Source organism: Pipistrellus kuhlii, unplaced genomic scaffold (assembly GCF_014108245.1).
Source record: "Pipistrellus kuhlii isolate mPipKuh1 unplaced genomic scaffold, mPipKuh1.p scaffold_m20_p_1, whole genome shotgun sequence".
NCBI classification, from domain to species: domain Eukaryota; kingdom Metazoa; phylum Chordata; class Mammalia; order Chiroptera; family Vespertilionidae; genus Pipistrellus; species Pipistrellus kuhlii.
In genome coordinates, this window is record NW_023425404.1 from 171,947,741 (window position 1) to 171,963,504 (window position 15,764).

A 15,764-nucleotide genomic window follows, 5' to 3' on the forward strand; every position below is an offset into this window, starting at 1 on the left:
TTTGATACAAATATGAAGATTACAATTTTGACATCAGTGAGACTAACTTTATGTTATATTTTGGGAATTATGTCTAGTAAAAGGAAATAGAAAAAGCAGGAAAAGAAATAATTTTTTTAAAAAAAGCAAAAAAGCAATTTGGGGAAGAGAAAAGTGCAATAGGTATAATAGGGATTTTAAGATTGTCACTAGATACTGACTCATGTAGTATCTCTTTTGATTCTATTCACCTCCCTATTAGAAAGTGGTTTTATTCCTTGGTGTTTATGACTATTTCCAAATTACCTATTGAGTCATATAAAAGCACAGACTGATCTAAATGATGTAATTTAAAATGGATCAATTTCTAACATTAATAGCTTATCCTAAAACAACTGAAAGACTTTCCTAATAAGCTTACATTTCCCACTGAATAGCCTATTTTTTTTAGTTTGAACTAACATATTAAATGACTCTTTTTTAATAATTTATGTAAAGGCTTTAAGGAGAGTTTTAATTATGAATAATCACCGAACTATAGGGAAAGATAGTACATGAACTTATAAAAAAAGAGTCCAGATACCGTGATATTTTATGTGTGTTTTGTGCTTCCTTCTTGCAGCGATTACCCTTTTGGCATTTAATTTGTTGGTAGTTGATGAAGGGCTGGAAAATTTGACTTATCAGAACAGTAAAGTAATTGGAAGATAATTGTTACAGAAAGAAACAATTAAAATAGGTCTCAAAAAAAAATAAGAAAGATCATTTTATAGACATGTTTGAAATTGTTGAGTTGCTTTTGGAAAATATGCTATGAAATGGACTTGGTTTGAATGTCACCAAATCTTACTCCTATTTTTAGAAAAATAACCACAGCTGATGTAAATGAAAAGAACCGCCTCAGTTGTTGCAAAGATCAGTGTCCTAAAGAGGTAAGCTTTAATAGAACCTTTTAAATTGTTATTTTGATTTTCTCTTTTCTTGATTGGACATCCTATTTCAGGACTTTTCTGGATCCACTAAAGATGTGGTTCCAGAAATAAAAATGTGATGTCTGTAAAAATGTAATACATATGAGTAGGGATGCACATATCTTTATGAAATTTGGGGAGTATGAGCCTAGGATGCCCCTTTGAAGATTTTTTTAAGTTGTTTTAAAGATAGCTTATATACTTTAAGCAATAAGGTATTCATCTAATGCTTACCTCCCATGTGATTCAGACTTAAAATATAAATTTATCAAAAACTGTGTGGGTTCTTAAGCAGTTAGAGAATAAATTCATAGTAGGTTATTTTAAAAAGATAGATATAGTAGTATATTTGTATGTGAACTTTAAAATTTATTATTTTGAATTAGTATAAAGCATTTCATATATAAAGTTTTGTTTTTAAAAATTCAGATGTCTGTACATTATATTCGAAATACAAGTATCGAAAGTGGTTCCAAAAAATTGTTCAAAATAAAATGGTAAAATCTCACTATTGATTTATCCTGGCAATAATGTGAGCAACCAAGGTTATCCATCTGTATTGGGCCAATCTAAAAGTGAACATTCTCTTTTTTGTTGTTGTTGAAGCTGAGGCAGTGACAGTTATTTGATTTGCAAAGATGGAAGTTTATAAAGGAAGCCTTTTGACTTAAGGATATACTAATAGTACCTCTTTTCTTTTAAATCTTGGTAAGGAAGAGATGGAAACATAGTTTTAAAAATAGTAATCAGTCTCTTTGACCAAATAAAACAAATCAGTATGTGATGTGTCATTTTGTTAAAAATTATATATAAATATATATTTTAAATATATTTTATTGATTTTTTTACAGAGAGGAAGGGAGAGAGATAGAGAGTTCGAAACATCGATGAGAGAGAAACATCGACCAGCTGCGTCTTGTACACCCCCCACCAGGGATGTGTCTGCAACCAATGTACATGCCCTTGACCGGAATCGAACCCGGGACCTTTCAGTCTGCAGACCGACGCTCTGCCACTGAGCCAAACCGGCTTCGGAAAAAATTATATTTTCTTTTAACTAATACTTTGGACACTTTTTATGGATTTTTGTTCAAGAACTAGAATTTAACATTTTCAGAATTTACGCAAGATTACTAGTATAAAATATGAGACCTTTCAAGCATGAAATGATATTTGTTAGTATGAGTAAAACTAGAGGCATGGATTATTTCAAATTTAATTTTCTGAATTTTTCAATCCTGAGATTTTCTTGTTAAATTTCCTTCTGTCCAAATTCAGATTTGGGGTAATAAGTAATTGAGAATGTAACTGCTTTCCTTTGGTTTTATTTTAGCTTCCTTGTGGTCATAGGTGCAAAGAGATGTGCCACCCTGGTGAATGTCCTTTTAATTGCAACCAGAAGGTAAAACTTAGATGTCCTTGTAAAAGAATTAAAAAGGTAAATATTTTAAGTTACTGAAAATTCTTTTCTATGTACATTATTTTTGTCTGTGTTTGATAGTTCTTTGGGTTATTTTTTGCTTTTTAATTTTAAGGTCTTATTTCTCAGAACTTTTTTATTTCCCATCTATCTCTGTAAATGCTTGTTTTAAAAATCAGCTTTGATTGGCAGTGTAGTTGTTTGTAATTTAATGTAAGAGATTGTTTTATGTTGGAATCCAGTACAGTGTCCTTTTTCTGGGTAGAATCAGCTTTGCCCAGGGAAAACAATGAGTAATAAAGCAAGTTTCATGGTTTAAGAAATGGTCTGGAATTAACCTTTGTTGCTCTTAAAAAACTTTTTTTGCCATCAGTATTATGTTTTGAAAATGCCTTAAAAATGACCTCACAGGCTGGTCCAAGTGCAGTGGTGTCTTACAAAAATGACCTCACATGCACAGCCTTATAAAATTATAAAATAATATTCAAACTTGTGGAGAACTAATTTTAATGTAAAATAGTGGTAACAGGAGTAAGAGGGCAAAAAGTAACGATTGGAACGCTCAAACACAACAAATTACATAATGCTGGGCAAGACTCCTGAAGAAAGAGTCTGAAATCTCAGGTGCCAGTGACTGAAGGGTCTTTTTCCAGTTCTTTTCCTTGACTTTCCTGCTGACACTTGACTCCTTCGAAACTTTCTTCTTTCTTGACCTCTGGTTTTTCCCCGTCTCAGTTAGAATTCACTCCCTTTTGTCTTCATGTTTCTATGGTCATTTCCTTAAGGTAGACTCGTCTTTTCTTTTTCTTTTTTTCTTTTTTTTTTTTAATTTTCTTCTTTTTTAAATTCACTCTTTTATTTACCCACTCAACAAATATTTATTTAGAGCCTTTTGCTTTTATTAAGATTCTCTTCATTTGTTTTTACAGTTTCTACTATCATTATTTGGGGTAGATAACTTCTGAATTTAAATGTATAGTCTTGACCTCTTCTGGAGTTGAATTTCTTAAGTTTTAGTAGTTTAAAGTGAATCACCTTTACATGAAAATCAACACTTAAGTCAAGCCACTTTTAATCTGGGCCGTCTATCAGGTTTTCTCTCAATTCGTATTTAATTGTCCAGGTGTAGTTTGCCACCCATTAGAACTTCGGCAACAGCTTGCTCTTGGACTTCGGCAACAGCTTCATGATGGATTTCCTTGCCTCTAATCATAGCACTCTCCTATATATGATCTTCATTGGTTCTTCCTGCATTATGGGGGGAAATCCACATTTTATAAGGAAAGTGTATATACATAGACTCAACATACAAGAAAATCTATGATGTTATTTTGCCTATTTGTACAGTCTTATCCTATAGCACTCCGAATCTGTTATTTAAGTGTCCTAACATTCATGCTATATCCCCCTTTAGTCTAGATGTCCACTGGAATATATATAAAAATCCCTTCTTTTGTGTAAAATACAATGTATTTTCCCCTTACCACTTTGCTTGGGAGAATCCTGCTAATACTCAGTGTAAACATTTCCTTGTTAGGGAAGGTCTTTCTTCCTCGACTCCCTTGGGAAGACTCAGGTGCTCCTTCTTCTGCTTTCTTTGTATTGATGCTATAGAGTTTTCTCAAGAGCTTTGTGATTCTAGGTACATCTGTAACTTTGTTTCCTCAACTGTGAAATGGAGTTTATACATAGATTTACTGAAAAACATAGAAGAGGTAATGCTCACATAGCATTTAGCACAATGATTGCAATGTTTCTTATAGCATTGAACTATATTTAATATCATAGCAGTAGCCGAAACCGGTTTGGCTCAGTGGTAGAGCATCGGTCTGCGGACTGAAAGGTCCCAGGTTTGATTCCGGTCAAAGGCATGTACGTTGGTTGCGGGCACATCCCTGGTAGGGGGTGTGCAAGAGGCAGCTGGTCGATGTTTCTCTCTCATCGATGTTTCTAGCTCTCTATCTCTCTCCCTTCCTCTCTGTAAAAAAATCAATAAAATATATTTTAAAATAATATATCATAGCAGTAGCTACTATTATTTTTAGTTTAGCACTTATTATTATTATGCTCTTTTCCTTATGTATATTCCCTGTTCATAACAAAACACTTGGCATGTAATAGGCACTCTATAAGTACATCTCGAATAAGAAAAGATACAATCTTTGTTTCAGGCTTATAGATTTAATGTCCACAAACACATTTAATTTTTTGTCTTTAATGTTTATTCATATTTTTTATTTTTCTGGACTGCCCTTTGAGGACAAAAACTGTGTTTATCACTAACATCAGCCAAAAATGAAGAACTTAGGGAAAAACCTACTAAGTAATAAAATTTCTTTCTATAAAGTGCTTTCATTAAAGTATATGCACTTTTTTTTTCTTGTTTCTAGAGGTCTTTATTATTTTATTTTTAATTTTTAAAATAAAGTATATGCGCTCTGTTCATAGGAATTGGTGATCTTATTTCTTAACTGTGGTAGATTTTAACTAAAAAACTAGAATCTGCCCTAGCTGGTTCGGCTCAATGGATAGAGTGTCAGTCAGCCTGTGGACTAAAAGGTCCCAGATTTGATTCTGGCCAAGAGCACATGTCTGGGTTGCAGGCTCAATCCCCAGTAGGGAGCGTGCAAGGCAGCCAATCAATGATTCTCTCACATCATTGATGTTTCTATCTCTCTCTCCCTCTCCCTTCCTCTCTGAAATCAATAAAATATTTAAAAAAAAAACAAAAAACTAGAATCTGAGCATGTGATGCAAGAGGAGAAATTGATACAAATAATAGGTACCCTCAGGGTACAAGTGACATCTGACAGCAAGAAATAGGGATAAATAAAAGGTATATAAAAGATCTATAAACTCAAAGTCTCAAAGTATCCTATATAAGAAAAGTCTAATATGCTAAATGTCTGGTCGTTTGGTCGTCGTCTGTTTTACCAGTCAAAGTGTGATATGCTAATGATATACTAAGGCCACTCAACCACTCACTGTGGCATATACTGACCACCAGGGGGCAGATGCTCTGGCTGGTACGTTAGCTTGCTGCTGGGGTCCTGCAGGTAGGGACTGAGCGAGACAGGCCAGACAATCCCTGGAGCCCCCCGAAGTCTCTCCCTGGCTGGCCAGCCTCCCATGTTCCTCCCTGGCCACGATCGTGCACCAGGGGTCCCTCAGCCTCTCGCAATCTGAGACCCCTTGGGGAATGTCAGAGAGCCCATTTCGGCCTGATCCCACAGGATTCATTATAGCATAGTACACAAATTGATCATAGTATTGATATCAAGTCATTAAGATCCTCCTCTGTTTTATTAAGGATGCAGTGAAGCACAAATACAAACTGTAGAAAAATTTTAATTTAAACTGAACAAAGGTTTAGTAGTTGAGAGAAAAATTTGTAGCTCTTTCGAAAACTCTCTAGAATTACATTGAGTTGGTAGCCACTAGCCACGTGGCTACTTAAGTGTGAATTTTAATGAATTAACAGTAAATAGTATTAAACATTCATTTTCTCCTTTCACTAGACACATTTTGAATGCTTAGTAGCCGCATATGGTTAGTGCTATTTGGGTAGTTAGTGCAGATTTAGAATATTTCCAGCATCTCAGAAAGCTGCTGGATGGACTGCTCTGGCGCATTTTATTACCTGGAAGCTTAACAAGATTAACAAGAAACAATAAAGAAAAACTGACCTTTCTCAATAGTTGTATTTAGTAAGTGGATGATTTTAATTTTATGGTATTTGCTTTTTTGTAATTAAGGGAAAATAAAATAATTATCACTCTTTGAACTGAGAGATTTGATACTTGCAACCATATCAAATTATTAAATATTAACGAACATGTCTGTTAAATAATTTGCATAACCTTAAGCTCTTAGGGAAATTTTGCTTTCTTATGACATACAGTTAGAAGGGAAAAATCTTAAAATCTGAAGTGTAAAAACTTTCATTTGTTAGGAGTTTCAGTGCAACAAAGTACGTGAAAATCAGATTTCAGTAGAATGTGATGCAACGTGCAAGGAAATGAAGCGGAAAGCCTCTGAGGTACTGCCACATTACAGTAAATGTAATTTTCAATGTGCTAATGGCCTTTCCCTATCTATTGTGTGCATTTCTTTGTGTGCTTATTGTGAATGACTTGAAAGCTCATCTTTTTTGCTTTTATAATTAAAACCTGGTTTTAAAGACCTACTTTGAATCTTGAGGTGTGCTTTTTATTGTCTAATGTGTACTAGATTTTCCATTCTCTTAACCAGTTAGAATATGTGTTCTGGGACATGGTTGTTCATCTTCATGTTAGTATAAACCTCCTGAAAATTAGGTTAAAATAATATAAAAATAAGGTTTTAGGATTTTTTGCTGTGTGGGTCACCTCTTATGTCATTTTTTCTTGCACTCAACCCAGTCCATGAGTGAACCATTGATTTTGTTTGAAAGTAAGATTTCCCTTCAAGACATTTAAAGCAAATGATCAATTGTAACTCCAGAAAGAGAGTGGTATTGAATAATTTTGAGTATAGCTTGTCACTATGATTACTCTAAAGAAGAAAAAAACATTTTAAAAGCATTTCAATTACTACTATTGTAGCTCTTTGAATTGTGATCTAATATTTGTTATATTAATTTGAAGTGTTTATAGAAGGTGTAACATACCATCTCTCCTCACCCCCAGTCTGTTAGACAGTATCTTGGTAACACTTTTCCCTATAATATTTACATTTCTTTAAATAACTGCCAGTATACATCCTCCAGAAGTCATTATGGGTTTGTGAAGCCTCAGTGAGATGATGCTAACATTCTATATAGAATTGACAATTACAATGTGTTACTTTACTTTTAAATGTCTGCAAACAGATAAAAGAAGCAGAAGCCAAAGCTGCACTGGAAGAGGAAAATCGAAGACGCCAGGTAACTGAACAGAACACCCAGGGTTGTGTTTCTTTGCATCATTGTTAGTTTTTATTCAAACACAAAGTACATTCTAGATACAAACTAGGGGCTAGTCAACTCTGTCTGGACTGAAAATAATATAGTTCATACATTAAAGTATGCCATTCACTTACTTTAATCAGGTACACTGTACCTCTGAAGAAGCACAGGATCTCGCATATTCCCAGATATTTTATATATTCCCAGTGTTCTTCCTTTGCTTCCTTGCCAGTTTCATCCATTCACCAGCCAAAGAGTTCTAATTCCTCTTTTGGTTTGTGGGGAAAGGGCTGAGGTGCAGTGCCATTCTTTTTAAGGCATTTCCTGGAGCCCATGTCTTCACTTATCTAAAATTATTTGAGTTCTGTTTTACTGAGTTGTAGATTATGTGTAGCAAATAAGTCCTGTTTACTAACCATGACATCTGTGTTAATAATACATTCTCCTTTGTCCTCATTAGATTCTTTTTAATATATATATATATATATATATATATATACTAGTGGCCTGACCCTCTCCAATCTGGGACGCCCTCGAGGGATGTCCCACGGGGATCGGGCCCAAACTGGCAATTGTACATCCCTCTTGCAATTTGGGACCACTGGCTCCTTACTGCTCACCTACCTGCTTGCCTAATCACCCCTAACCACTCTGCCTGCCGGCCTGCTCACCCCCAACTGCCCCTCCCCACCCACTGGCCTGCTCGCCCCCAACTTCCCCGCTGCTTGCCCCCAACTGCCCCTCCCCTGCTGGCCTGATCACCCCTAACCACTTCTGCCTCAGCCCCGCCACCATGGCTTTCTCTGGAAGGACTTCCAGAAGGTCTCCTGGTCTAGTTAGCGTCTTAGCCTTTTGTTAGTACAGACAGACATTTCAGAGATGAAGGGAGAAGGAAAGAGATAGGAACATCAATGATGAAAGAGAGTCATTGATTAACTGCTTCCTGCACACTCCCTACTGGGAATTGAGCCTGCAACTCAGCATGTACCCTGGACTGGAATGGAACCTGGGACCCTTTAGCCAGCAGGCTGACATTCTATCCACTGAGCAAAACCAGCTAGGACCCCATAGATTCTTAAAAGTAGGATTATTATATGTTCTTTGTTACTACCTAGATAACGAATTCATTCCTGATATATCTAGTTTGTTCAAGTACTATGTTAATCATATTCTCCAAAGAGTGGCTTAACTTTCTTATAGTGACATGTAATTATTTGTTAATTTGCATTTTGAGATGCTTTATACTTATCAAGCAGGGTACAATATATGTTAAAATGCTGTTTTTATGAATGAGGAAATTAAAACTTGCATGACTTGAGGGAGGACATTAGAAATAATTTATGTGCAAAAAAAAATGGGCCAAAATGACCTATGGTATTTTATGGTTCTATAAAGTTGATTTACTAATATCCCAAAATAAGTTGTCAGAGGTAATATAGTGAAAAATGTTGGCTAAATTCCTGGGAGATTAAATTATTAATAGGTTAGGGTGTCCCTCACCTTTTTATAAACCATTATGGATGGTGATTTCAAATATATTCCCTATTTACTGACCTTTTAAATAGAATATATAGAACCTAATTTAAACTATAAGCATTGTCCGTGGATCATTATTAAAGCATCAGTTATTTGTCAGTGTTTCTCACGTTTGACTGCTTTTAATGTAATTTGATCTTCTATATATCAGCCACCTGACAATATTCTGACAATTTGGTTCATTGAAGAATGTTAGTTTTTATTTAATTAAGTACACGATTAGGTATTCAAATGTAGTTTATAAACAAAATAATGGAGTATTAACTAAATTTTATATTTCTACTATTAATAAACATTTACAGAATCTTGCATGCATGTTACATATGTATTTTAATTACCTATTAAGTTTTAGTTAATAACAGTACATGTTACATTATTATGTATTAAAGTTTAAGAAGTTCTACTCTGGGGAGGGAGGGGATGGTGGGAGGGAAGGGGGGCAAAAAAATATCAATAAAATATATTAAAAAAAAAAGTTCTTAACAGTAGAATAAAACTTCATATTTTATAATGAGTGTTATTCAGTTATCCTTTTTTTAGAAGTAGTTTTTATATAATTTACTTTCTAAAATAGTCATTTGATTTAAAGCATGAAGCATTTTTCTCCAGAAGAATTTTTATTCTATAATTTTAACTGTGTTTTATCAAGAGAATAATGAGTTCCTGTTGGCTTTTTTCTCTCTTTACCCACTTGAATTTCTACACAAGCCACTAATGTTATTTATCAACATTGTAAGAAACTAGAGCTATTCTCGTTGGGCATCTCTCAGCACTGCATTCCTAAACTCTGGACTTGTTGAATACAACTAGTAGTAGAGAATTTAAAACAAAAAATCAAATCAGTGTATTTATTACATACCATTACTACTAAAACATTTCCCAAATTGATTTATTTTTATCTAAGTAGAAGATTTCAAGATAAGGTATGTATTGGATTTAATAAAAATGATACTATTTTGATTTAGGCTGAACTGGAGGCTTTTGAAAACAGACTGAAGGGTCGTCGGAAGAAGAACAGGAAAAGAGATGAAGTGGCAGTTGAGCCAACACTGTGGCAGAAGTATAAATATCATCTCCTCCCAGTGTGTGCCGTTCTGGTGTTAGGGTTTGCATGGTACATTGCCCCTGGTGCGGCTTAAAATTCTTTGATCTGTTAATATACCTCAGATTGGATTTAGACACATTGTTAAGCTTGGAATGTTAGCGTATATTGTACAACATGATATGTATTCACACTCATCTCTCTGTTCTCTTCCAGCTGTTAGAAGGATAGAATGTTAAGCTTTATCTTAATTAACACATGAGAAGTGGCAATATAACAATGTTTGATATTAAAAGCATGACTGAAATGATAAAATATTTCATAAGGCATAGGTTGTGGCAGGGTAGCATGTTAGTTGTTCATTGTGCTTCTTTGAATTAACATAGTTTTTTTATTTACAATTTCAAACCAACTTTTCCTCTCCTCCTCCCCAACCCCCAATTAAGATGAAACTGAGCCACATGTGCTGTAAGAGGAATATTTAATAATATTTTGGTTACTTATTAGAAGGTACTTTTCTTCATCATGTAACTTTGTACTTTAATAAAAAAGACAATTCTCTAAAAGACCTCTTAAATTGTAATATGAAGTTATATAATTAGATTCCAGAAACTGGCTTATCAGTTATTGAAATAAATTTTTATGTACTGTGTTCCTTAGAGGAAAATACTGTTTTCAAAATATGCCAAACTAGACTCCTCACATGTGGGTATTTCTAGTGTAAGAATCTTTCAACCGAAATTGGCATGTTTTATAAAACTTGTGTCTTTTCAAAGTAATAATAAAAGAAAAACTAATATTTATGAGCACTATGTGCTGAGCACAGGGCTTATGAGCTTTATGTACTTTATTCTCATTTTTTCTTACCACGGTACTCTTTTAAGTAGATTTTTATCTGGAAATAATCAGTTCTTATGAAAAGCTGATAGAGAAATGTCAGTAAGCCAAATCTGTTTAAATTGTAAGTCATTTTAAAATGGTTTTGTTATTTAATTTTTGTATGCTTAATATTTTCATTAAAGTTCTTCATACCAAATTTGTAATCTAGAATATTTACTGTTATCTAAAATATTCAGGAACCTGTAGGTTTAGGATAGGTATTAGTATCAATGCATGAAAAACTCCAAAATTTGATGCAAAACAGTAATTAAAAGATAGTAAAAAGTGTAGAAATGTTTTTTAAACAGAAGTACAAAGAAGGATTTTTAAATTTTGCTTAATTTAATTTGGGCTTTCTTTAAATGTCTTGTTGATTAGTCAATTATTAACTGGTCTCTAAAATTAAAGGGCACTCATTCCTTTCTTTATGGTCTGTGTTTTGGTTTTAGTTTTCTTTAACTTTCCCAGTTACTTTCTCAGTAACTCAGATTTACTGAGTTGGTGTTTAAGCTGCTATTCTCAAGACGTTACCTTACTCTGATCTAAAATGAACATTAAAGAATATGAACACAACTTGGTGTCTGCCTGGGAGCCTATTTTCATGTTGCTGGAATGCTGGCCTATTAAACAAGTCTGAAGCCTACCTCATGTCTGTCTGTTGGGCTGCTGATCCTGTTAGGTTTTCTTTCTAATTTATGGGAAAGTAGTGAGCCCAGGAAGGGGCTTGAATGAGTGACAAATTAAACTGTTTGCTGTTTTTTATTTGTTTGGATATTATCTCAGAGCTTAAATTACCCAGCTGTTTATTCGCTTATTCAATCAACAGATGTGTTCCCTCTAACAGATACTCTAGATACTAGGGATACTTATCAGAAGGTAAGTGATCTTTCTCTTGGGGAGCTGCTACCGGAGTGGGAGAGATTTTTTTTTTTTTTTAAGAATACAGTGTCATGTATAATACATGGTATTAAAAAATATTCCAGAAAAGGGTGAAAGGGGGGCGGGGTAAAAGGGCACTAGCTACTTTAGAATGGGAAAGTCCCCCTGGGATGGGCTTGTTTCAGCTGTGACCTGAATGACCTTGAGGATCTGAGGGGAAAGTCTATGAGGAAAAGAAAGCAAGTACAAAGACCCTAAGTTGGTGAGATGCTTGGCATGGCCAAGCAACAAAAGGGCTGGTGTGGCTGAAGCTAGAGAATGAGAGGGGGAGAGAGTCTAGGGCCAGGCAGTTCATACAGTACTTAATAGACCGTGGTAAGGAGTTGGGATTTTTTTTCCAGTGTCGGTGGGCAGCGTTGGGAGGTTTTAAATGGGGAATAGTTATTTTTTGTTTTTTAAAGATGGCTGGCTGGGAGATTGGGAAGACAAAGAATTTACTTATATGCATAGGCCATGGACAGGACAATAGGACATGTGGTGGGGGACTGGGAGGAAAGAGGAGGAAGAGAGGTGGGGAGATACCTGTAATACTATCAACAAAAAAATACAGATGGCTGGCTGTGTGTGGAGAAAAAGAGTAAAAACTACAAAGATGAGTTGGGAAGCAGTCTAGGCTGGAGGTGCTAGTGGTACTCAGATTCAAAGACACATGCCTCCAGTTTCCACAGTTCCCTGTTGCCCAGAGCAAGTGGTATGAGGATGCTGCAGAAACCACTGCATGGTGAGCAGAAGGGGAATGAAAGAAACGAGTTTTTTAAGGCCAAATGAGGTTAAATTTGGTGTAAACACACTAATTGGTTCTGAGGGAAATAAAGCAATGCATGTCCTTCACCCTTCTATCTGAGCCAATTGGAGAAGGCAGGGAAAAGGTTTTCAAGTAGCCATTAAGAATAAGTAAAATTGGGACTATGATGGCCTTAATTTCCTATTTACTTTGTGACATTTAAAAAGCTTGTTAACTTACTATTTGAAATTTGTGGAATGTTTATATTGAAATCTTTAAAGTTTTTCTGTTTAAACATTTTCTCAGATTGGCAACATCTAGTTTTTGTATTTCCATTAATTTCACTAAAGTCTAAAGTAAATGCAGATAATTCCAAATGAATTGGTATGTTCTTTGCTGAAATTGCCAAAGGAACTTTATTGAACAAAAACACTGAAAACTTGCTTTTTGCAAAGAAGTCTGATGCTTGAACTTAATGGCTATGAATGTTAAAAATTTTAAACATTGGTAAGCATCTGTGGTATTGTTTAAAGATGTCCTGTAACAATTGTTTGGCTCTTTATATAATTTTTTAAAAAATTTATTGTTGAAAGAATTGCAGATGTCCCCTTTGTTTTTTTTCTTCTGATTATCCCCCTCTACCTCTCACTCGCCCCTCCCAAACCTTCACCATACTATTGTCATGTCCATGGCCTATACATATATGCATATAAGTTCCCTGTTAATCTCTCCCCTGTCACCCCATATTCTGAAATTCATCAATCTGTTCCATGGTTCTATGTCTCTGGATCTATTTTGCTTGTCAGTTTATTTTGTTCAATAGATTCCACATATGAGTGAGATCATGTGATACTTACCTTTCTCTGGCTTATTTCGCTTGTCGTTCTCGCGAGGTCCATCCATGCTGTTGCAAATGGTAAGAGATCCTTTTGTTTTACTGCTGCATAGTGTTCTATTGTTTAAATGTACCACAACTTTTTTATCCACTCACCTGCTGATAGGCACTTGGGCTGTTTCCAAATCTTAGCTATTGTAATTTGTGCTGCTGTGAACATAGGGATGCATATTTTCTTTCTGATGGGTGTTGTGGGTTTCTTAGGATATCCAGACAGTCCTCGGGTTACGTCGGACTCAACATTCGTCATTTCGTGGTTACATTGCCATCTCTCATTTATTGATAGAAAAGTTCTGTCATTTTGATGTATGTACATATGTGCTTTGTTTTTTATTATTTACTTACCACAAATAAAAGTCAGGAATTGTTATCTTTATTTTTTTTTTTTTTTTTTTTTTTTTTTTACTGTTTTACTTCATTACTGCTGTGTATGTGTTCCATGTGAGTAGGTGTTTATGTAGGTGGGTTCTGACTTACAGCGAAAATTGTGTTGCATTGCGCCATAGGAATGGAACTCCGACGTAACCGGAGGACCCACTGTGTTCCTAGAAATGGGATCTTCCTATTGGGCTGCCATTTTCTCTCCTCCTCTTGTGTAATTTTAAGTGACTCGGGTGACTCCTCCGGTTGTTAATGTTTGCCTGTCCTAAGATAGTTGTCTAAGATCTGAAGCTAGAGTTGACATAGTATAATAGTTATAACTGTGTCTCTTGTCCCATCTGTGGAAGTTGCCCTCTAAATTGTGTGGCAGTGTTTAAACCTTCCTAAGCCTGGGCCTTCCGTCTGCCTATGAGGTTGATGAGCTTCATAGGAGGAGGAAGAAGCAGAGTCCTGATTACTACCTCCAGAAGAGAGGAATTCGGGAGGGATCTCTCTGCTCTCTAGAAACTCTTAAGGGACAAAAGAGACCAGGTGTCCATCTAAGAAACCATTTTCACGTATTTCAGAATCTTGTTCTATCGAGCAAGTTTAGGTCTGTTATTTACTGAGCTTCTGTTCTTGCTTTTTCTAATTACTGTGGGGCATGTATTTAAATGGCGCTGTGAAGAATTACCCATTAACCATCTATAGGCCATCTTTAAATTAATTTTTCCATAAATCTATGCTTCCCCCCCCCCCCCTTAGATCATCTAATTATTTTGGGTATATACTTGAAATACTAGATGACAAAAGTTTCAAAGGCAAGAAATGTTTCTTTTTGTAAAATTAAAGTATTTTACAAAATTTAAGAAACTAGATGATAGTTGTCACTTTAAGTTGAAAAGCAAATATGCAAGAAAATTAAAGGAATAATTGAAGTCAAATTTTGAGACTCCTAACATTTTTATGATTTCTTACATTATAAAGGTTGTTGTAAAGAATATGAAAATAGCTGTTTACCCTCACATAAAGAGTATCTCAAGTATTCACTCTGGTGCTTTTGCTAACTAGAACTATGTGAGTTTTCTTGCTAAAAGGAAATCGAAGGAATGCTTTTTTACATCATCAGTGCAGTCAGCCTCAGTTCTTAGAAGAACACAGTATTGCCAAAACCGGTTTGGCTCAGTGGATAGAACATCGGCCTGCAGACTGGAGGGTCCCAGGTTTGATTCCGGTCAAAGGCATGTACCTTGGTTGCAGGCACATTCCCAGTGGGGGTTGTGCAGGAGGCAGCTGATTGATGTTTATCTCTCATCAATGTTTCTAACTTTTTATTCCTCTCCCTTCCTCTCTGTAAAAAAACCAATAAAATATATTAAAAAAGAAGAAGAAGAAGAAGAAGAAAAAGAAGAACAACAACAACAACAACGAGGAGGGGGAGGGGGAGGAGGAGGAGGAAGAGGACAACACAGTATAGTTGTGGATAGAGGGGAAGACTTATCTCCAGTCTTTATCAAATTTTGGATACTTTAATTCAGTGTTTTTCAACCTTTTTTGGGCAAAGGCACACTTGTTTCATGAAAAAAATCACGAGGCACACCACCATTAGAAAATGTTAAAAAATTTAACTCTGTGCCTATATTGACTATATATAAAGTAATTCTCTTGAATAGGAATCAAATAAACACAAAGAAAGTATTTTATAATTACTTTATTATGAAATATTAAGTAAACAAAATAGTGAAAAATTATAAAATTCTTGTCTTGTCTGCACCTACGGCACACCAGGCAACAGTGTGCCGCGGAACAGCGGTTGAAAAACGCTGCTTTAATTTCATAGTTTCCGCAGCACTTCCACTAGAGGGCAGCACGTGGAAGAGAAACGAGGTGAAATAGAAGTTTATGCTTGGCTTCAGAATGCCTGTGGGAACCTGAGGATTGAATACAACCCTCACTTTATAAGCAGCTAGTGTGGCCCAGGAAGACTGATGATTTGCTTAAGGTAGAGCTGGCAGATAAACCACACAGGCTCTCGATATTTCAAGCTGGTGTCCCTGTGGTGATGACCTGGTGATGGCAGCAAGAACATCTTGCT

General features: G+C 35.3%; 1 protein-coding gene across 2 annotated transcripts in view; it reads left to right on the plus strand.

Annotated features, from left to right (window-relative positions):
- NFXL1 (nuclear transcription factor, X-box binding like 1) overlaps positions 1–11,394 on the plus strand; it is a 44,352-nt gene extending 32,958 nt beyond the window's left edge. For both annotated transcript variants that reach the window (XM_045572853.1, XM_045572850.1), the window contains exons 19-23: positions 842–911; positions 2,284–2,388; positions 6,323–6,409; positions 7,220–7,273; positions 9,796–11,394. In XM_045572853.1, the coding sequence (XP_045428809.1) occupies positions 842–911; positions 2,284–2,388; positions 6,323–6,409; positions 7,220–7,273; positions 9,796–9,969 (490 nt within the window). In that variant the 3' untranslated portion in view covers positions 9,970–11,394. The remainder of the gene's footprint in view (positions 1–841; positions 912–2,283; positions 2,389–6,322; positions 6,410–7,219; positions 7,274–9,795) is intronic.
- Positions 11,395–15,764: the final 4,370 nt, after the last annotated feature.